The following is a 21,352-nucleotide window of genomic DNA, read 5'->3' as shown; positions in this document are numbered from 1 at the left end:
TGACAAATACTCTGAATTTCTAAACGTTGAAAGTTTACTCTAAAATCTATTCTTCACATAACTATGAAGGTTTTAATTACCCGTAGATTTTCCTCTCAAAATCTTATTAATAAACTGTCCTCCATGACACTGGAGTTAGATCCCTTAGCCTGTAAAAACAACCACCTTGTGTCAGTTTTAGGTAGACTCTCATCATCACTTAATGTCCTTTCACTTGCCCACTATGAATAAACAGAGGAGTGGGTTTTTATTTACATATTCTGCAGATTTCATTCCACCCCACCCTCAGATATCCATTCTCTAAAAGAACAGCACTGGATTCTACAACATTAATAATGCAGAGATCCCAGTGCTCAGAGAGAAGAGAATTAGATGCTTAAGTAAATAATTTGCTAAAACATTTTCTAAATTAACAAATACTGCAAGCATAAAGTTACCCCCTTCTGGGGAATATATTAGTAGGACTTGTAGCAGGCAGTGCTACTTTCTGGGGAGTTACCCTCCTTGAACTTCTATAAACTCACCCATTTTRAACAGCCTTTTCACATTTTGGATCTCTAATGCTCTCATGTTATTAAAGTGCCAGGACTAGTCACCAAGAGGGCTCCAATCCAATAGGCAATAGCTGCTGGAAATTCACCTCATTTCCTAGCCCCCTCCTACACTTCTTCAACACAGAACTGAGAGAAGTCTCTCCTGCTCTCCCCAACCTTTCCAGGCTGAAACCTGYTCCAATATATCACCCTGTAAACACCTGATATGAAGAGATGAACTGGGAGGGGCCAGCAAGCTCTTCAGAGTTTCAGGGGGGTGGAGGTAAACAGAAAAATAGTATATAAGATTCTTTGAGACAGACTTCCTAAATGCATAGACACTGACAGGAGGGGTCTGAAAAAAAGCCACTTCTTCAGGCTCCACCTTCAGAGACTCACTTCATTGGAAGCAAGGAAGGTACCAGGCTGCTGCAGGAAATTTCATACCTACCCCAGCTGCATTCATACTACGGCAGTCAGCTGGAAGGTTTTTGTTGCTGTAAGCAAAAATGCCAGCAAGACCCACGGTTCAGCTGGCATGKCTCTGCATTGTCACCATGTCTGTGGCAATCTACCCTGCACTRCTGCAGAAACCTCCCAAGAGGAGAATGATCAGTGGGAATGCACAGTTGAAGATGCTGGGCTGCTGCGAGGAGATCAAGGAGCTGAAGCTGCAGGTAGCCAACCTGAGCAGGATGCTGCAGGAGCTGAGCAAGAAGCAGGAAGGGGACTGGGTGAATGTGGTGATGCAGGTGATGGAGCTGGAAGGGAGCACCAAGCAGATGGAGTCCCGCCTCATCGATGCTGAGAGCAAATACTCCGAAATGAACAACCAGATAGACATCATGCAACTGCAGGCAGCTCAGACGGTCACACAAACATCAGCTGGTAAGGAGGGAGTCACCGAGCTCCCAGATACTCAATGCACAACTAATGACTAGTCCCTAGTGCTAGCATGTCCCACTAATGTGGTTAGCAAGCATGCACACTGAATACTGCTGCTTAGGCAGTGATCCTGAGAAAAATAGTTTGAATTTGCCCATCTGTATTTTCATATCTATGTCTGTTCTCAGGGAGTACAGAAACTGAACAGGTACTGCATTTCTACAGTGAGGAATTCAGCCTAATATTTCATTTTCAGCGCACTACAATACCAGTTCTAAAAGAATCGGAGCTGGCTTTGTAAGGGAATGGCTCTGGAAGTAATGATCTCTGAGTTCACAGTGCTGACAAGAGACTAGAAATTGTTAAAACAATTAGAAATGCTCTCCAGGAGTTACTAAAGACTTGTAATTATATCTTTATTACTATCTCTGAACCACAATAAAAAAGAGTGATCCATTACTGGAATGATAATTCTTAAAAATTCAAGGCTGTAGATGCAGGATACAAACTGTGATATCAACCTAGCCAGACCACAGTTAAATTCTTCAAAATTCTCTTCCCTCAGGGAAAATTTCACTGCACACAGTGATTGCACAAGCCTGTACTAAATGTGGAATGCAGGTGCATTTTTAGGTCAGCTACCTGTAAAGGCACTTCTTTGGAAGAAAGCATCCTCTTTGCTGACTTTTCTCTTCAAATGAAATTCACTGCAAAGAACTTAAATTCTCTCAGTTGGAGACAACTGGGTTTGCCAAAATGCTTCATTTGGATTTTTTTTTTACATTAATGACAAGCTCCTCCATTTACTTACCTAATTGTTCCTCTAAAATWGTTCCACCTGGTTAATTTTGACACACCACTATTTTCAGTAGCCCTTAAAAAAAAGTTACACCATAACAAGTCTCTTTGAAGCTACAGAAAAAACAGTTATAGCAGAAACTGGCCCAAAAGGTATTTAAGACAGATGTGTCTCACCTCACCAGGTAAGTGACATTTACAAAAACTGTCAGACAGGATAAAGCYTTGCTTCAGTTCATTTATCCTCCTCAGAATAGTTGTGCATTTTACATCTTCAARTCAGTTTTTGCACCAGGAGGAAAAGAGGCTTTCACAAACTGACTGCAGCTAAAAGGCAYTTCTCTGTCACAGACACCAGTGCAGAAAGGGTTGAACAAATATCCACAAATTTGGCCAATCTGTTCACACACTCCAAACAGACACCTGGCAGCAGGCCCAGCCATGCCACTRGAGAAGACTTTATTGCTTAGGAGGGGTCAGCAAATATATTATACCTTCCAGCACAGACACACAGTGCCAATGTGAAGAGAAAGCAGAGATATCCTTTTGCATAGCAGAGGTTAAAAAAAAAAAAAATAATAAAACCCACAAAATTCCAGTGTTACGACACCTTTTGCCAATGCATACACCACTCAGAACAAAGCCACTTCAGGAAAACATTARACTTGTGGAAAGCCTTCTTCATTACTCCTTGCACTACAAACTAAACTTTGCAGAAACCAGCTTCACAAAAGAGGAGTTCTTGCTGTTCAAGTTCTCACTTTCTGGTTCTGATTCAAGTAGATGCTGTTTATGACTGCTCATCACTTTACCAGAGGAACTACMGAATTTCTGGTGTTTACAAGCTACCTCCTGATGAATTTTTGGGAATTCCAGATCTAGAGGTAAGGATGTTAAGTACACAATGTATATTATATGACTTTTAAAATACAATCAAGAAATACTTCTCTATAGACATGAAAAGAGGATACACTAAGTTTTGCTACCTTGTATTGCCATCAGCATCATTATGTAAGCAAACTTCAAGGAAGGAAAGACTGTATACTTAAGAGAGAAAATAGAAAAAGGGTTTCTCCAACGATTTTTTGCCAAGAGTTTTAAACAAAATACAAATTTCTTCAGGTTGTGAAATCTGGAACCATGTCTTGTGCTAAGGAACTGAACCTTCCTTAGTCTACTGAGAAGTAACCACTATCTTATTTTTCTACTCCAGGTGTTCTGTGACATGGAGACAGATGGAGGTGGCTGGACTATCATCCAAAGACGTAAAGTTGGTCTGACATCGTTCAATAGGGACTGGAAACAATACAGGGAAGGATTTGGCAATATTAGGGGAGATTTCTGGCTGGGAAATGAAAATATCTACCGACTTTCAAGACGCCCCACTGTTATGCGAGTGGAGTTAGAGGTAACTAATAAGCTCTTAATTTCAGCAGCAAAAGGCTTTTTTGTACAAAGTAATCCCCCAGTACCAGACAGGAGATACTATCTCTATAGGAGGCCCAAAAAATCTGCATGCTTTAATTACAGGAGAAGAAACTAGGTTCAACCTAGGGATACATTCAAGCACATGACAGAAGTATGTTCTCTCCTGTGCAAAGACAGTGGCACAACCTGCTGTCTGCACAGAGATTGTGTCTTCAGAACACTTGGGGTTCTAGGATATCCTGCAGAAACCACTGTAGATAGAGATCAAACTGCTGACCATCTCAGATTTAAAAAGTCAAAAAGAGATGTCCCATAAACTTTTCAAGTCTCTGAGAGTCTTTTCATTTTGCAGCACTTCCTTCCAGTCTGGGTACAAGAGTTTGCACTGAATTACCCTCAAATTCTTTAGTCTGGTAAAGGCTTGGGTTTGACTTTACACTAGTTTATAGCTGTGCAATAGCTTTGAGGGATGGGATATGTGTAAACTGAAAAGGCTTTAGATCTAAAAGTCACTGCTTCAGAGATGAAAAAAAAATTTTTTGCATTTTATCTCAGCACACTGAGATAAGGATATTGAATGCAAGAGCTGCACATCACGTTTCCCACATATTGTAAAATATCAGTGCAGGTTAAGTCCAGCTTTGCTCTGGAAAGTTCCTTTGCCTTAACAGAGCAGTTTCTGCAGTCTGAGACAGTAAAAATGTATCTAACCATGGATGTTGGAGTCCTTATAACCTTCTAAYAGGATTGATTTCTTCTCCCTGTTCTTCGCAGGACTGGGAAGGTAACACACGCTATGCCAAATATGGGCAGTTTGCCCTGAGCAATGAAATAAACAGCTACCGTCTGTTTGTGGGGAATTACACTGGGAACACAGGAAGAGATTCCTTACGGTACCACAACAACACAGCCTTCAGCACGAAGGACAAGGACAATGACAAGTGTGTGGATGATTGTGCCCAACTCCGTAAAGGTAAAACACACAAACACCTTCCTGTCCCAAGAGAGCTGCTTGGGTCAATTGTAGAGAGCCCAAACACTCCCAGTTGTGGAAAATAGGCTTATGTGGGAAATCTGACAGTTAAAGCTGATTTACAAAGAGCAGACTGTGTTACAGTATTCTTACACAAAATCGTGTGCTCTGACCTCTGCATAATTACCCAGCCCATCACAGTATGTGACAGACAATGTCACATGCTGATACAACACAGTGATACAGGAAGTTATTCCTTAATATCTACAAGGTTCTTTCTTTCTTTTCTTATATTTTTTTAAGTTTTCAAGTCCTAGTATTAGGCACCTGTAATTCTTCTCCTGTATTTACCTCCATGTTCAACCTGACTTATCATGTTTATTCCTACCCTATTACAAGCCTCTGATGAGGTTACTTTCTTCATTTAATTTAGTATCTTTGAGTTCTGTCAAAGAYAATTATCTTCATCACATGTACAAATTACTCTTTAATTTCCCCATTGTGTCCCACACAACATGCAAACAAAACTGTTGATCTCAGTCTCAATAAATACTCAMAGAGTTCAGGAACTTTTTAAATACCTTAAGATGCTCTAGAGAATTACCCAAATTCATTTCCTATGCTAATTCACTGAGTCAAGAGTCAGAAATGTGTCAAGGAAATATTCTAAGAGCAATGAGCAACTAAATGAAAAGCTACTGGACCAATTTGACTATAGAACTGTAATGCCTTTAAGTTCCTAAATATCTATGTTAAGTTTTTAATTTACYTGCAACCCCAGCTATTAGGGCCATAGACTCCATGGATTAAATGCTGCGTTCTGCTCACTGTCCTCCAGAAAAAGCAGTAATCATTAACACAAATGACTCACCAGGAACTATTAATTTGTTTCTGACAAGGTGGMTATTGGTACAACTGCTGCACAGATTCCAATCTGAACGGGGTTTACTACCGCAAAGGAGAACACACCAAGAACATGGATGGCATCACCTGGTACGGCTGGCACGGATCCACCTATTCACTCAAGAGAGTAGAGATGAAGATTCGGCCAGAAGATTTCAAACCATAGAAGGAATCAATGTTTGATTGTACAGCTACATGATGTCAACGTGCAAAAGGTGGGCAATGAACAGCCAAATAASTTTTCATTTCATCCAATACATGCCATAGCTATGTACTGGTGATGCTCACAACAAACACTGCAACACYAGCCACAGCCACCAGTGTTATCAGGGCTCAGGCTCATTTCCTCCTGTTCAGGCTCTTTCCAAAGGGAAAAATATTGTTTTAGGTTAGAACTGAATGCACTYACAGCACCTTCAGAAAACCTGTGGGTGCATTTTCACTAGTAGTGTGRCTAGTGAGTTGCCTTAGTATAATTAAACAGGCAGGGACTGAAAAGCAAAAGCCTCTTGGCTGCCTTTACTTCAGTGTCAAGCAAGCACTGCTGAGCACCTCCTTTTAAGAGGGACTCAAACCACAAGAATTATARACTCAGTTCAAGGCAGAGGAATTAATCAGAAGTGTCCCTGACGCACCATTCTTTAGTGTATAGTAAGTGGCTTACTTTCCCACAGAGGAAAGAACAAAGCTCAGAACAGTTGCATTAATTAGGATTGCCCATATTCTCCTGCTACCTCCTGCTGCTGCCTCAAATAATCCCCACTGAAGGCTGCCCTAACAGATAGTAACACTGGAGGACCTGTCCCATGTGCCCTCTGATGTTTATTTCTATCCACACAGATCACCCAAATGCTGTGAACTAGAAAAGCAACTTTCTGGGCTGTCCCCAAATTATGTCCAGGTTAGAATACAAACAAGCTGTATGTCAGTAAGGCWGAGAGTGAACAGTAGGTTAGCCAAAAAACGTCCAGACCCAGCCAAAAAACTCAACTCCAACACTTAAAACCACAGTATTATAGTGAGCAGAACACTAGTACACACCAGAGAATCCCTAAGTGCCAAAAGTTATTTCAACACAAGGGAATGTTTKCTAGCACAGCACACTGACTGAGGAATATTTAAATCTGTTTTGAAAAATACCCCAGCTGGAAATTACCAAGAGATGGTCTGTTAAAAATAGTACATATGGAATACCCTTACATAACAAAGTGTTAAAGACAATAGTTAAAAAAAATGAGACTCCTCCCATAGCTGTACCATTGTTTGAGTACTTTGGAAAAGATCATTATCATCAATACATCTATTTTTATTCACCTTGAAGAGAATTTGAATCTGGATTAGATTGTTCAATCTTATGTGAAATGGAACATAAAGATATCTTGGGAATTACCTTACAYATGTTCAACTATTCATACTGCAAATTTCAACTATGTGGAAATATAGTTTGAACTTTTTTAACTGTGGTCTATAAAATGGATTTTTAAAGATTTCTAAAACTTTTTCATTTCTAATAAATTGTTCCATTTTCAAATGTGCTTTTTTGTCAGTTCTTTGCTCCTTAACTTGCTTTTTGATACACAAAGAAACAAGTGTGTGAACAACCGAGACCAAGAAAAAAATACACTGAATTCTGTATTTTCCTCAATAACATGAGGCAGAACAAAGGGTAAAAGAAWAAAAGAGRAGAAAAAATTGAGAAAACACAATTCCAAGGAAGTAGGAGGGCTGAAAAATTCACTGCATAAAGACAAAGTTAAGATCTTGCTCAACCAAAATCAATTTGTTCATCTCAAATAGCTGAGCTAACATTTCTGTGATATGGAATGGAGAGCCACATTTTAAAACATGTAGTTTAGCACCAAATCCTGTGCAGGTATTTCAGGCTAACATCTGTGCTGCTGTCAAAGCTTAGAAATAAGACATACTTCATTATAATCTTCTGTTTGACATATGAGCAATGAGACTTATCTAAGCAAAATCAGCAGAATGTGATGAGGAATTTTAATTTAGAACTTCAACTTTTCTGAGTTATTTATAGGCAGGTGTAGAAATTTGTCTCATTTAACCTGCAGCCATTTCATAGTGAACTTGAAGGGTGAGAGGGGGAAATCAGAACCTTTTCCTGCACTTCTTCCTGCAAAACTTCCCAGGGCTTCTATCATAGGTTTAACCACACAGTAGAAGAACAGAACTCAGCAGTTAAAAGTGCACATTTGCAAGTAGTTTAACAATATTGTGACAGAGTGAAGTCCTAAGAATTGCCTAGATTAATCCTAGTGGTATYTAAAATTGTAGCAAGAGCAGAAATCTCACCAGTTGTAGTCCTACCTGATGAGAGACTCTAGAATAGCTGGAGTGGGACCCTTTTGAAATTCCAGCTCTTTGTAGTGAAGGGCCTTGGCATATGCTCGACATTTGGCAGCTCTTTCCCCCAGAAGGACAATGCCATTGTCATCTCTCAAAGGCAGTGGGCCCTGGGAAGGAGCACACACATCAAAAGCAGGATGAGTATTACAAAGCATCATGAACTCATCACACCCATTCCACAGAGTGGTCACCAGCCAGCACTAGAAGGAGCTGCCCAAGAGCATCTCTACCTTGTCACTGTGCTCCATGAATTCTGCCAAGTTCAGYAGAGTCTGAGTAACTTCTGCAATATCTTGAGAAGTCAGGGCCAACTCAATGCTTCGGATCAGCTCATCCTGCTGGTCTTCATTCAGCTCAGACCAGCATGAAACAAAAGCAGCATTGAAGAGGTCTCTGGGGAGGAACATGAAAAACAGTGAGAGGTGGGGATTCATAAGGAAAGGTCTGTTTGACAGTGGGCTCACCTTCTCATTGAGAGAAAGAGAGCTACAAAATACACTTACATGCCTACGTACAATAAATAGTGATTAGTTTTTACAAAGTTAAAATCTGTGAAACCTTCRTTTAAAAATACAGAATAGGCTGGTATACTACAATAATAGAAGTATTGTACTATCATATGCTATCAAAGTTTCTCCAAACATGCTGGTTGCAAAAAGGAACTGCAGCTTATTCCACTCAGAGGCATTTTTATTCTCCACAGTAAATACTCAAAACTATTTCATACTCTGCTGTTTTTCCAGCTTCACTTATGTGCCTTATTTCTAGACTAACATGCAGAATTCCAATAAAAGATTTTGTGCACATGGAGCAGCCAAATGGGAAGGGTGAAAATGAAATCAAGCCGTTGACTCCTTGATTTATCCCAAAGCAGAACTATCTCCATGAAACCTAAGAGCTTCTAAGTAACTGTATTTTTTCCTTGCAATATSTAGCTTGCATCTGCCATTTCAAGTGAGATAGAAAGAGAGAAACATTGTACCGAGCCATGGGATTATAGGCCTGAGCCAGGGCCCAACATGAGCGCAGGGATGGTGAGGAGGAATCTTTCAGCAGCTCCAAACTCAGTCTCCTTAACCATTCCAACCAGTCATCTTTGGAAACTCTTCTTGCTGCTCCCCAGGCCTGCAGTACAAAGGAAGACAATTYACCTACCAAACAAAGCACTATCCAAGAACAGGAGAAATCCAGCAGCAGGCAGTATTACTTCTTTACAACTCCAAACCAYACACTTAGAATCCCTTTTCAATTTCCTGAAATCCATTACCTTCAGCAGATAATCTGCAATACCTAAGTAGCATTTCTAAGGAATCTACCCTAAATGTATCCTTGTCATGGCATGGCAAGTATTTAACATGAATAATCCTTTCTCTACAAAAATACATGTAGAGTTGAAGCCACTGTTGAAATATCAGCTTAAAAATACTTAATRCATTTAGAATTATATTTTCAAGTCYARCRTTTTCAAACCAATYCATYCYATCACTGAACTGAGTGCTACATGCATGTACTGCTCAAACTAGCCAGTGCTTAGCTAATAAGTTCTGCCTTCAAGATAAAAGACATAAGAGGAGCAAAAGCAAAAATACAAAAAAAATGCAGAGGCTCTGAAACAGATGTCTCTAGTAGTGAGAAGTTATTCATTGTGACCTAGAAAGTCTTTTTTCTACTTAACAAGCAAGTGTAAAGATTACTTCACAGCCATTAACAGTCTGAAAGTTCAAGGTCTCCYATCTTCAAAGTTGCTCAGCACCTTCTAATTTTGAAGTCTCAGACACTACTTTGACCTCAGTTTTGTACAGAACAGAAAAGCAACATAAATAAATGTAGTTCAGATGCACTGGACAAAYTCCTTCACTGTGACACATTAGCTCCTGCCTTCAGTAGCAAATTCATGCTGTGAGGGSTCCAGTCTTACCTTCTGCAGGTTGATGGTGCTCACGTGTAATTTCTTCATGGGACCTGTTTCCACAGGACCACTGGCCAAAGTTTCTCCCTGGTTGCTTCTCAACATTCGATGCTGATAAATCAGGGGATCCTCCTCTTCATCAGCAAGAGTGTAACCCTACAATAATTGGTTTACAGTGAAGATCAGACCTACACATATAGAAGCAATTTTCTACAAGCCAAACAGATGATAAAGTCAGAGCTCTTACAGCAAAATCTGTGAAGCAAACAACCATGTTTCATTATAATGATTACACCTTATAAGGCACAGAACTCAAAATGATATCCCTTTGCTGCTTAAGGTAACTGTAAAAAACTCTTAGCACTTAGAATAAAAAGCACTCTTGCCTATTTGACTTGTCCACACAAATTGCTAGTTGCTTGTCCACACAAATTGTAAACCAGTTACTAAATTTTTTTAATGTAAGACATTCTACAGAAAATACTGGGATAACAAGGTCTACTCAAGTCCTGAAACCATGGAAAAATAGGATAAACCCACAACCAAGAAAAATAATCATAATGACACTGGCTACAAGTCTAAGTTCTTCCYTAGAAATTGCCATGATTTTTCTATAGGAAATATTTAATACCAGTAGACAAAAGTTTTCCCACTGCAATCTCMAAGTCTTCCTAAAAAGCTGCACTTAACACAGAAATAGAGCAACAACCACTCATTATTTTATGAGTAACACCAAGGGAAGGTTCCAGCTACMTCTGTTTCAACATGACAACACCCCAAAAGCACAAACAACTATATACTTGTCAACTAACCTTTACAATTCTGCAGATGAGAACATCGTAGCGTTGATGGTTAATTCTGTGTCGCACCAGGACTTTGTTCACCATCGGAATGAAAATTTGATACTGTACAAGGGAATCCATCAAAAACTTGTTACTCAGTGGCATCAAGAGCAGTAAAATTCCATCACATTGTGGAATAAGAAACCAATTCTGACAGTTTGATTACAGTAATTCCCAATTCCAGAAACAACTCAGAGAAGAAAAATCAGTTCTCTTGAAAACCCATGAATACATTACAAAATTTCAACTTTAAAGCCTTGATCTTTGGAACAGTCACTCCTCCTGTGAGCTTTCAAGCCAAAGAACAATGTTACCTTCTTTCCTAGCTGAAACACCAGAGAGGAAAGGGTGTCCATTGCAGTTGTTCGTAGCTCAGGGCTCTGATCTAGTGTTCGTACGATGGGATGAATAATCCGCGACGCATAATCCGTGAAATCCAGGGACTCTGTCAAGCGGTCCACTGTTTCTAGAGCAGCTCTAAAGTCAGAGCAAAAAAGKGGAAGAACTTATCCCTCAGAATGTTAAGAAGGGAGAAATAAGACTGAAAAATACTTAAGTGCTCAGTCCTCCTATGATTAATAATAATAGGAAAAATAGGCCACCAGAACTGTTAATTCAGCTAGTATTTGCAGGATAGTTTGCAAGTGATTAAAAAACACTGGCAGGTGAGAATCAGAAAAAATTCTAAAAATTTTTAAAACCCCAAAGAAACAACAACAAAAAAATCAACCAAAAAGCCAGTGCTGCAATGTCCAAACAAAAATAACCTTCCACAATGATATAATATGGACAAGCTGAAGAAGGGACTAAATGACATTTCATTGTAAATATTCAGCCACTGCAGAACTTGGATATCACAGGTAAAACTGCAAAGAGCAAGACTGCAAAGCCACCAGCACTTACTTGCGAGCCACCATAGGGACATCTGGGGCATCAAATAGCTTTACAATGGGAGGTAGTAACAAATGAAGGTAGTCATCCAGGTTAGCTCCAAAGAGCTGGATTGCATTAAGTAGCTGGAAAGAAAAATCATAGAAGAGTAGAATGTCAGGCACACTAAAGATCTTAAAGATCATCTAGTAACAACCCCTCCCAAGTCTTTGACTAGACCAGGCTGCTCAAGRCCGTATCCARCCTGACTCTGAACACTTGCCAAGGYTGGGRCATCCACAACTTCCATGGRCAACCTGCTCYAGTGTCTCAYCACCCTCAMAGTAAAGAATTTCTTCCTAACATCTAACCTRAAYTTCCTCTCTTTCAATTTGTACCTGYTACTCCTTTTCCTGYCACTACAGYTCCTGATAGRGTCTCTCTCTGGCTGCCCTGWAGCCYCTCYCATATAMWGGATCTCCACACAGCCTTTTYTTCYCCAGACTCARCAGCCCTAACTTTCTCAGCCTATCTTCATAGGGAAGTGCTCCAGACTTCTTATCAACTTTGTGGCCTCCTCGTGACTTCCTCCAACAGTTTTATCTTCTTCTTGTGCTGACAACATTAGAACTGTCCACAGTGCTCCAGGTGCAGTCTCATAAGAACAGAGTAGAGGGGGCGAATCACGTCCTTTAACCAAAATGACCCACTGTGACTCAGTCACAAATGAGATTTTAAACAARGCAGTATCCAGTGAAAAGCTGGTTCAACCCTGCACTTTAAACAACTGTCTGGATCATTTCACACCAAGCCACACCATTTCACACTTGTCCCATTTGATTGTGCAASATGCAAGCCAAGGAGCCCTGCTGAGCATGGCACACTGGGCACACTCCTGCCTGGGCAGTGCCCAAAACAAGGCAGCTGCTGCAGCCCCACTCACCTTCACAGAAACAATGCGACCCTGACTGTTGTCATGCATGAAGACCCGTAACATGTGAGGAATGAGCTGAGGCAGGTAAAGTTTAAATTCTCCTCCTAGAGCTACCACAATCTGCTCAATAAGTAGGATAATTGTGCTCTGTATGGAATTGTTCATAACCCAGAAGTCCTACAGAAAGAAAAAAAGGGGAAAAAAAAATCCAGCAGTTCTTCAGCTGAGCTGTAACAGTTACAAGAMAARCAAACYGTAGAAGACAGTCTGTAGACAAATACAAGATTGCAGGGAAGGACTATACTTTGTTTTTTAAACTCTGCATTTCCCATATATTTATAGTTGTTGGAAACAAACTCTGGACAACTGATTTTTTCCTAATCCTTACACAAGTTTACAAAGATTTAGTGAAAATGAAGTGAAATGACACCTATTTATGAACTCGAGAGATCTCTTGCTAAAATTATGTTCCTGAAAGCAGTAAGTGCACAAAATCCAAACGCTGAAAAGAACTGTCGCTATCAGAACCTGGAGCTACACCAACTGCAGTTACTATCAACAATGTATATTATAACTCCAAATTACACAGTATTTCAAAATACAATTATTATTTCAAATATATGCAATTCTGCACTTCAAATGAACTTCTTAAGTAATTGATACTTTTTGATAATAAGTGTTCGATAAACACTGTCCACCTTTCTGTGACAGTAAAGTACTGGCTGAAAGATTGTACTCACTCTCATCAGAGTGACAATTTCATCCATATAGGGCCGAATATGACTTCTCACAAAGGACACCAACATTCCTAGCTGCTGGAACAGGAACTGAAAGGAAGAAATGGGTAATAATCAATGTAGCTTATCCAAATATCAAAGCCACAGGGTAAAGTTTCACAAGCAATCACAAGCTTATTTACCAAACAGCATACATAGCTCCTATGTGCTCAAAATTTCGGGCTAAACTCTTGGCAGCTTCAGCTCAGCAGTTTGGATTGGCTGCGTTTTGTGGGTTTTTGTGGGTTTTAGGTTTTTGGTTAATTTTTGTTGTTGTTCTTTAAGAGGGTAGTGAGGAAGAAAACTGGTTTTGGGTTTATAGGTTGGGTTTCCCCCCAGCTTGTATGAAAAGAATTTGTGAGCTCAATGCCTCAGTCAAGCACACTAACAGGGGTTTATAATGTGCCAGCAAATCTATAGTGTCAAAACAGGCTTGCAAGCACAGACACCTCAATTACAGAGCATTGTAATTTAGGTTTGAAGGATGCTTTCAAAAATTTAGCCTCTAGTTTTTTCCCCCTGCCTGAAAACCAAACTGTTAAGATCACACATTTTAAGATACTGTTTCTGTACTCTTTCCCCATCCCMACCAAGATATACTGGTGAAAAGTTACTGGGGCATGCAGTTAGGTCCTTGCCAGAAACACCTTTTTTTTTAAAGATGGTTGATTGCACCATCTGTTCTTCACCACCACGAAGACTTTTGACTTAGACAATTTTATTTGGATACACTGACAGTTTTGTAATTCCTGCAATACAATCTTAAACAATCAATTGTGACAATGAATTTATTCTTTAAATTGGTATGAAATCATGTGGGCTAAATTGCTTTGATGTAGATAGAATATTTTCTCTAGAAAAWCAGGAAAATGTAAGGTATCATATATTAAATTTCATTTCTTCAGGCAGTTTTTGAAGACTACAGTGACAAAATATAACATGGACCTCATAAAAAGAGGTAACAGTTTAGTGAGAGCTAAATAAGAAATAATCTCAATTTCTTTAGTGAGGGCAATACACATACATTACCAAAAATGAACCCTGAGCTCCCGTAGTGTGCCTGTTTTTTGGTGTAGTGAGAGGATGCTTACATACAGGACAAGGACCTTCCTCTTTTAGGCTTTATGTGACGCATACCCACCTCAGCTCTTCTCCCCAGTACACTTTCACCATCTTCTTTTACCTGAAAATTTTTAAACAGAGTGTGCACAACTGCATAGCTTTCAAGCAAGTTAGATCAGTCAGGTCTAGGAGCTCAGCCAACCCAGACATGAGATGTTTTCCTTTCAATCTSAGTAGTAGTTCAGGCTGGGAGAAAACAGCAGGTCTATAGCAGAGTTGGATTCTGCTAAGGGAGCACCCATCCCACCTACAAAACACAGCAGCAGTAACGAGTACAAACTGCCCTTCACATCCCAGAGCATTCAGCTGCCTGAAGAAAAGCCTGGGCAAACAGCAGCCATCTCTGGTTACGTGAACCTTAAGCCTGTCATCATCTTCACAAAATTCTCATTTCCTTCTAAAACTGTAACTTAAGTGGGAAGGAAGAGAAAGCACTGCTAWGGAATCACCACCCACACTGCTCTAAATGTTAGCAGACTGTATCAAATTGAGTTTTCCTTCTCMGAGATGAGCCAAAGTACATGGTTGCACCAGGAATTTGAAGAATCTACCCATATTATTTAATAATACTGTTTGCCACAGAGTATTAACACAGAGATCACTGAAAGCTCTGGAAGCTGCTTAGTGTTTTCCTGAACAAGAACAGCTTGATGAAAACCAGAATCAAATACTGGCCTTCCAAGAATTATGCTCAGAAGCCGCTGTTTCAATAAAAAGCAGAAAAATTGTTTGCATTGGACATTCCAGAAAATGCTCACAGGAGGGAAAAAGCAAAGCTGAACCACACTTCTGCAGCATGCTTGGCAGCAACACATAGCATAGCAATGCCCAAAAACAGTCACATTCTCTTCAAGGAAATGGATTCTTAATTTCAGACAGTGGAACAGAAAGAAGAAGTGGTCCTTAACACACTCACCTCTCGGATGGCACCATCACAAACCCGTATTACATTAAGGAATGTTGGCATGACCTGGGGCAGGAACTGCACACACTTCAGTCCAAGGGATTTGAAAATAAAGGTGATGGCCTGAACTACCATAGTGTGGTGCTGGGACAAGGATTGGTCTCGGAAAATTCTCATCAGTGCCACCATAGAGACAGCTGGATAGAACTCATCCAGAGGGAGGTTCCCCATATTCACCAACATCTCACTTGTGCTGTAGTCCGCTAGGAGAAAGAAGGCAGTGTTGTGAGCTATGCATTAAATGGTCTAGAATATGGTTCAGAACATCTGAGTATAAGTTGAAAAGTTGTATACTAATGATTTCTTAAGAAAAGGAGACAAACTGGTAACAAAACAGTCAAGAACTGTTTTTATATAATAAAGGAATYGATCTGAAGGAAACTGAGATGCTTACAAGAATCCTGGTTGGATTTGGACTCTGAGAGGCTAACAGCTGAAGCATCTCGTGATTGATCGATCATGCCAATGTTCACTTTGTGTTTGTAAGGGTCCAAAGCACCGAGCAGCCCTAACACACGAATAGCCTGAAAAGACAGACACAAAGAAAAATTCACCAGAACTTCACCTCTAAGGCAAAACACAACATGAAACCCCACATTTGAATAGATCCTAATGATTTAAGAGGGAAAACCTGGAACTAAAGTGACTGCCAGGAAAATACAGTGCTTTTCATCCAGATGCTGGAGGTCACTTCACTGACTTACCACATGCACTCTCTTAATTCTGCTTATTGTATTTTGCTCAGCCACAACAATGATTTCTCCCTCCCRGCCTCAAATCTATGTAGGCACATTTGTTTGGCAGCTCTCTCCTCCCAGAAAGCTTTTCTAAGTGGTTGTGTGATAGTTTCATGTTCATACCTCTCTGCGGGTGCCCTGGTTTTGCTCAGTCTTCAGGAAGTTCAGAAGCACCTCCAGCAAAGTTGGGTACTTCCTATATGGTTCTACCACATAACCAGTGCTAGCCACAAGCTGCCCCAGTGTCCAAAGAGCCACCTACAAAGAAAAAGCCCTGAGATTAGTTTTGACCAGGGAATTTATTATGCTTGCTGATGTATCAGTCATTCAGCTTCTGTAAATTTCCTTTGAGCATTATAGGATCACAGTGCAAACCCCAGTCCATGGTTGGAAAGCCTCTCTAAAGAATGTTTTTCAATAAACAATAGTAAAGGAAGTAATAACCAACAACATCTTTGACTGCCACAATTGCTATCACTCAGAGGTACAATTCAAATAAGCACTCAATTCAGTGAGCCCAAGCCTTACAACAAAAACAGGTTATTTTACTTATTTTTCCTCTAACAGCTCCGTACTATGTCATTGCAATCCTTCACCTGTGTGTGGTAAGTGTAACTCCACTAGAGAGACTTAAGTGATTTAAAGGCTCATTTTAGCAGCTATGCAGGATGTGTGGATATTTTGTTATAGCTCTGGTCACAGCAGCTGTCAAGTTTAGTGCAGTTGTACACACTTACTTGTCTTTTAGCCAGCAGGGAGGAGTCCTGTAGCATGTCCATAATTATAATGAAAAGCTCATCCACCCACTTCCTCATCTCCAGCCCACTGACCTATTGAAAGACAAAAATTCGTCCTTCATCTAAAATTGCCAAAACCTTAACAAACACAGCAAAGAGGTACCTGCAGTATATTCCTACCTGTGCAAGCTCCCCTATGGTAGCCAGAACATTGTTAATCACGCCTGGATTGGGATCTGGATCAGGATCYTTCAGTTTTACAATCAGTGCCTGGTGGGTGACATTGGGACAAATTACAGTGTGTTTAAAGWGTACTCAAATTATCTTTCCATTTGTTTACACCTGAAATTGACCCCATAATGCATCATAGTGAACATTTCAACAATAAAAGAAACTTGGGTGTCACAAACTTTATGCAAATCTGGAATTAAATGGGGCTAAACTGTCAGCTACATGCATTACTGTGGGTAACATCCACTTCAATCTGTTTTTTCCTGCGATGATGAAGCAAAAGAACTGTAGCTGCTGAGGGTCATGTGGCCACTTGCTGTGTCATCTCATTCCAAAGTCACCAGGAAATGTAGAGACTCTACCTTAAGGATAGGCTCCATATATGGACGGATGAGGCGTGGAGCRTTAGAAACGAGGTGACCCAACATCCTGGCACTTTGCTCTTTAATCCTGCCAACACCGCTGTGTTCCAGCTCTGTTAGAATCTGCACAAGAGACAATGGAAACAAGGAAACTGGGAAAATAAAAGTAGGTAAAAATTCTTTGCATTTCCTTCTGTCACAACTCAACCGTTGTAAAGGCTGTTGTACATTTCACTCCATTATCATTTATTCACATAAAATGGCTCCAAAATCTTCCTTCCTCTTCTCTTGTTTACAAAGAGGTACCAAGCATTCACCTAAAAGCATCACAGAACATTCTTCTCAACAGAGATGGAAAGCACTCTGGTATGATGGCTAGGGGTGAAATAACAGCTGCTATTCTTCCTTTCCCTTCTAATACATCCATACAGCTTCAGTTCAAACACCTATCACTAGAAAGACTTGCTGAAACCCGCTAAGCTGGGCAATAACTATTTTCCAAAAGAGATGGATTCCCCCATTTGCCATGCATTTAAAGCAAGATAGTCTCACTATCAACTACTTTGTTTTCCCTGCAGGTATTCCTCCTCCTTACCTGGATCAACATCTTGCGAAGGAAAGGCATGACAAAGGCTGGGTTCATGCTGCTCAGACGYCCCACAGTGCAGATGGCCAGCTCTCGGATTTCAAACACTTGATCATTCAGGGCCACAAAAAGAGCTTGCAAGTTTTCAGCCTGGGCAAGGTGAGCATCAAACCGCTCATCCAGAGAAGCCAACACGCAGTAACGTATATCAGGGTCTGCAARAAMAYATTTATTTCTCTTTAAATKGCTGTTAAAAATTTAATTTAGCTGTTTAAATTCCTGTTCCTCTTTTTGCCTTTGTCCACAAAACAGCCTCAAAAATTCTTCATAACAGCTTCCCCAGAACAAGACACTATATCAGTATTTCATACACAAAACCAGGACAGGTCAGCCCAGAAATCTCTGTGCCATTCAACACTGCCCCAATAACAAGTCAGCATGGTGCCAACCTCTTGCACTTTCAAGTGTCACTTTTGGATGCTGTGTGGCAACCTGAGATGAGTACAACTGAAAGAATAAAAAATATCAAGCAAGAAGATTCACCAAGAAGGACCAATTCCTTCTCAAACTACAAAGTTGAAGGCCATAGCCCAGAACAGCAGCAAAAGGGGTGTCAGGGTTCTGCTAAGTTCAAGGGTTACCAAAGGGCACAGTTGGAGCATTTTTCACTAGTGTTCTATTAAGACCACAAAAAACAAGACATGGGAAAAAAAATTGGGAGACTTTTTTTTTCTAATTTACCAAGAGTGACAGCTTAGTTTAATGGCAAGTATGTTCAAATTCTATTACAAATTCTATTTCTAYTCTTAATATCATCACCTGCTCATATGATAAAATTAACATGTGGTAAGAGAATCCTTTTTTCTGAATCCCACACTAACCTGGGTCAGTTATTCCAACTACAAGCAGTTTGCTGAGAACATCAGCCACGACCTGCACTGCTGTCTGACTGACCACATGGGCATGGCCACTGATCAAGTGGATGGAGGGTGTGAGCAAGCGAGAGCAAGTGCGGGCYGCTTCCATGCGGATCTCCTTGTGCTCGCTGTTCAGGAAGTGGTCTGCACAATGCCGAACAAACTGAGTCAGGGAGTGGCCTGAAAAGAGGAAGATGRGGAGTTAAACACAGGTTTACACATCAATTACCAGTTTTACCAGGGAATAGGAGTTTAAAGAATATGCTCCCAGAATTTTCCTGCTACTTGTACTCTACTCTAATGCAATCCCATATGCTCAATCCCCTGCTTCCTTATTTCATCTTACCTTCAAACTCAAAGCTMCCAAGTGTACGAAGGGCAAGGGTGATGCTCCCCACATCACTGGCCTCTGGGATGTTGGTGAGGCTGGGGGAGGCCAGCTGGTGGGCAAGGCCCTTTGGCATGCCTGGATGTCGCAGAGGCTTGTGCATGAGAACAAGAGAGAGCATTTTCAGCAGCCCATCCTGGATATCCTTCTTCAGCTGTGGGATCTGACGGCTCAAGTCATACAGYACAGCTGTTAGAGCAGGGCTGAGGGCAAGAAGGAAACAAAAGTCATTAGAAAAGAAACAATGACATGCATATTTCAGCTTTTTATTTATGCCTCTGCCGATCAGAATATAATTGTGGGCATTTGCACATGACAGCAACACCTGCCAGCAGATTGTACAGGGTCCTTGTGTGAACTGAGGCACAAGTTGACCTTCCACTATAAACTTGGTGAGTAAAGTCCTAGCACTGCTGCACACATCACTATATTAGGCAGTATTGCTATAATACTGTTACAAATCTAAATGACCTCCTATACTTATGCTTTTTAAAMATAAAAGCAACTAAATTCACTTCCAGGTGGCAATATTAATATAATTTAAACAGCCTTGTGCTACCTGAAAACTTTCTCTACACCTTTCCATACTAACAACTTCCTTAATTCCTCCATAGGAACTGTCAGCTCCRAAAGTGAAAGAAGCCAGGAGCAAATATTCAGCACTTCAGCTCTCCTTCTCTGACAGTTTGATATGGCACAAGTCTGCTGGCTGTCAAATGCTTTCAAAAATTTTGCAGGCTGCTGCCAAAGGTGWTTGAATACTGGAAAATAAAGGAGACTGCTTTTGAACTGCTTGTTCTATAAGAAGATTTCTATACAGAGATATGAATGTTCTTAAATAACTCAAGAGACACTTTAACAGTTAAAACATACCATTGTTCTGAAACAACTATACTGATCTTCTGAATGATCACTCAAAAGCAATAATCTTCCTTCTCAATCTGAAAACTTTGAAGGTCTCACTYTGTATGGTCAACAGCGCCAACCTGTGGCTAACAGGAAAACACATTTATGCTTACCTCAGGCCCACCGCCAGCATGGGTTCCAAAAGCTCTTTGATGTCCTGCTGGATACTGGGTCCCATGGCTCGTGCCAGCATACTAATGCAGGTGAAGACCGTGGCATCAACCTGCACAGACTTCTGCCTCCTGGAAAGGGACCACATAATTACAAGGTGCTGCTATTTTTCAAACATCTTTTCTCGTCCTACTTCTGTGTTATCAATCTCACAGAAATACTTCTGATTTTAATACAGAAGTTGATTCCACATTACAAAAATTTATATAAAGAGCAAGTGYTTCCATTTCTTCCTCTAAATTTCACATACTTACTTGTGGGCAAAGTCCTTAGGGGGAAGAGCTGCTTTTATGATTTCCAGGACTTTTGGCAGATAAGCTTGAAACTCAGACCTCACAGCCACAGAAAGCAAACCCAAGGCCTGGAAGGCTGCTGTTCGCTCCTTCTCCTTCTTCACACAACTGAGAACATGATTCATGGTGTCTGGAAGATACTGATCAGCTGCCCACAAGAGGAAACAATACAGTATTAGAATTCATTGAGGCTTATACAGTTGCATAACAATTACAACGAAACCTTTACAAGTGTAAAACTAGGAAACAGACATAGTCATATTAAATTTGCCGACACGATCAGTGGCAAACGTGTCAGCATATAATAAAAATTTCAGAAGACTTTGTTTTTAAAAAGAAAAATCACCAGAATAAAAGAGCTATAAAAAAACCCCACTGCAACAGGTTTTATACACATATAAGATCCAAGCATCTTGGTTTCATTGTGATAGATTGGAACTTGGAATAATTAACACAAAGGTTGTTCCAACCCATTAAAAGCAGCTTGGTGACTTGTCTCCAACTCTGATACTCTCTTAAATTTGCTTGATACATCAACTAAACTGCTTTAAAGCTGACAGGTATTTCCTAGCACATGCAACAGAGAGAAAGAAAGAGAACTCTAATGATATTTGCGATATACTAAGCCAGAGCAAGAGAAAATTCTCCTCTAAGTCTGACATACTGAGGAGAAAACAAAAAAAAGAAGTTTTTATCTCATGGTATTGATCACCAAAATCA

At 40.3% G+C, this 21,352-nt stretch overlaps 2 protein-coding genes across 4 annotated transcripts in view; one reads left to right on the top strand and one right to left on the bottom strand.

The window, feature by feature from the left end:
* The window catches only part of MTOR (mechanistic target of rapamycin kinase), a 63,739-nt gene that overhangs the window by 36,285 nt on the left and 6,102 nt on the right, over window positions 1-21,352 (bottom strand). Inside the window, exons 9-29 of one of the 2 annotated variants that reach the window (XM_057382177.1) lie at window positions 20,594-20,780; window positions 20,282-20,410; window positions 19,221-19,465; window positions 18,839-19,054; window positions 17,967-18,172; window positions 17,372-17,494; window positions 16,959-17,048; window positions 16,779-16,871; window positions 16,165-16,299; window positions 15,699-15,828; window positions 15,257-15,507; window positions 14,360-14,401; window positions 13,183-13,269; window positions 12,452-12,619; window positions 11,542-11,654; window positions 10,953-11,115; window positions 10,609-10,701; window positions 9,806-9,952; window positions 8,870-9,012; window positions 8,118-8,280; window positions 7,849-7,994 (exon numbers count right to left, since the gene is read on the bottom strand). In XM_057382177.1, coding sequence (XP_057238160.1) covers window positions 7,849-7,994; window positions 8,118-8,280; window positions 8,870-9,012; window positions 9,806-9,952; window positions 10,609-10,701; window positions 10,953-11,115; window positions 11,542-11,654; window positions 12,452-12,619; window positions 13,183-13,269; window positions 14,360-14,401; window positions 15,257-15,507; window positions 15,699-15,828; window positions 16,165-16,299; window positions 16,779-16,871; window positions 16,959-17,048; window positions 17,372-17,494; window positions 17,967-18,172; window positions 18,839-19,054; window positions 19,221-19,465; window positions 20,282-20,410; window positions 20,594-20,780 — 3,070 coding nt within the window. The remainder of the gene's footprint in view (window positions 1-7,848; window positions 7,995-8,117; window positions 8,281-8,869; window positions 9,013-9,805; window positions 9,953-10,608; window positions 10,702-10,952; window positions 11,116-11,541; window positions 11,655-12,451; window positions 12,620-13,182; window positions 13,270-14,359; window positions 14,402-15,256; window positions 15,508-15,698; window positions 15,829-16,164; window positions 16,300-16,778; window positions 16,872-16,958; window positions 17,049-17,371; window positions 17,495-17,966; window positions 18,173-18,838; window positions 19,055-19,220; window positions 19,466-20,281; window positions 20,411-20,593; window positions 20,781-21,352) is intronic. The other variant, XM_057382180.1, reaches the window with a different exon arrangement.
* ANGPTL7 (angiopoietin like 7) lies at window positions 885-6,945 on the top strand. Of its 2 annotated transcripts, none has more exons than XM_057382182.1 (5): window positions 885-1,421; window positions 3,000-3,100; window positions 3,430-3,624; window positions 4,419-4,617; window positions 5,517-6,945. In XM_057382182.1, the coding sequence occupies exons 1-5, from the start codon at window positions 1,043-1,045 to the stop codon at window positions 5,684-5,686; spliced, it is 1,044 nt and encodes a 347-aa protein (XP_057238165.1). In that variant the 5' UTR covers window positions 885-1,042; the 3' UTR covers window positions 5,687-6,945. The 2 variants fall into 2 exon arrangements, with proteins under 2 accessions (XP_057238165.1, XP_057238164.1); XM_057382181.1 differs by having other exon boundaries at window positions 2,997-3,100.

Source organism: Malurus melanocephalus, unplaced genomic scaffold, assembly GCF_030028575.1.
Source record: "Malurus melanocephalus ecotype Western Australia unplaced genomic scaffold, MMel_1.1 scaffold_552, whole genome shotgun sequence".
Lineage (NCBI taxonomy): Eukaryota > Metazoa > Chordata > Aves > Passeriformes > Maluridae > Malurus > Malurus melanocephalus.
The sequence above is the reverse complement of the archived record's forward strand: the minus strand, read 5'-3'. Positions and strand labels throughout refer to the sequence as shown.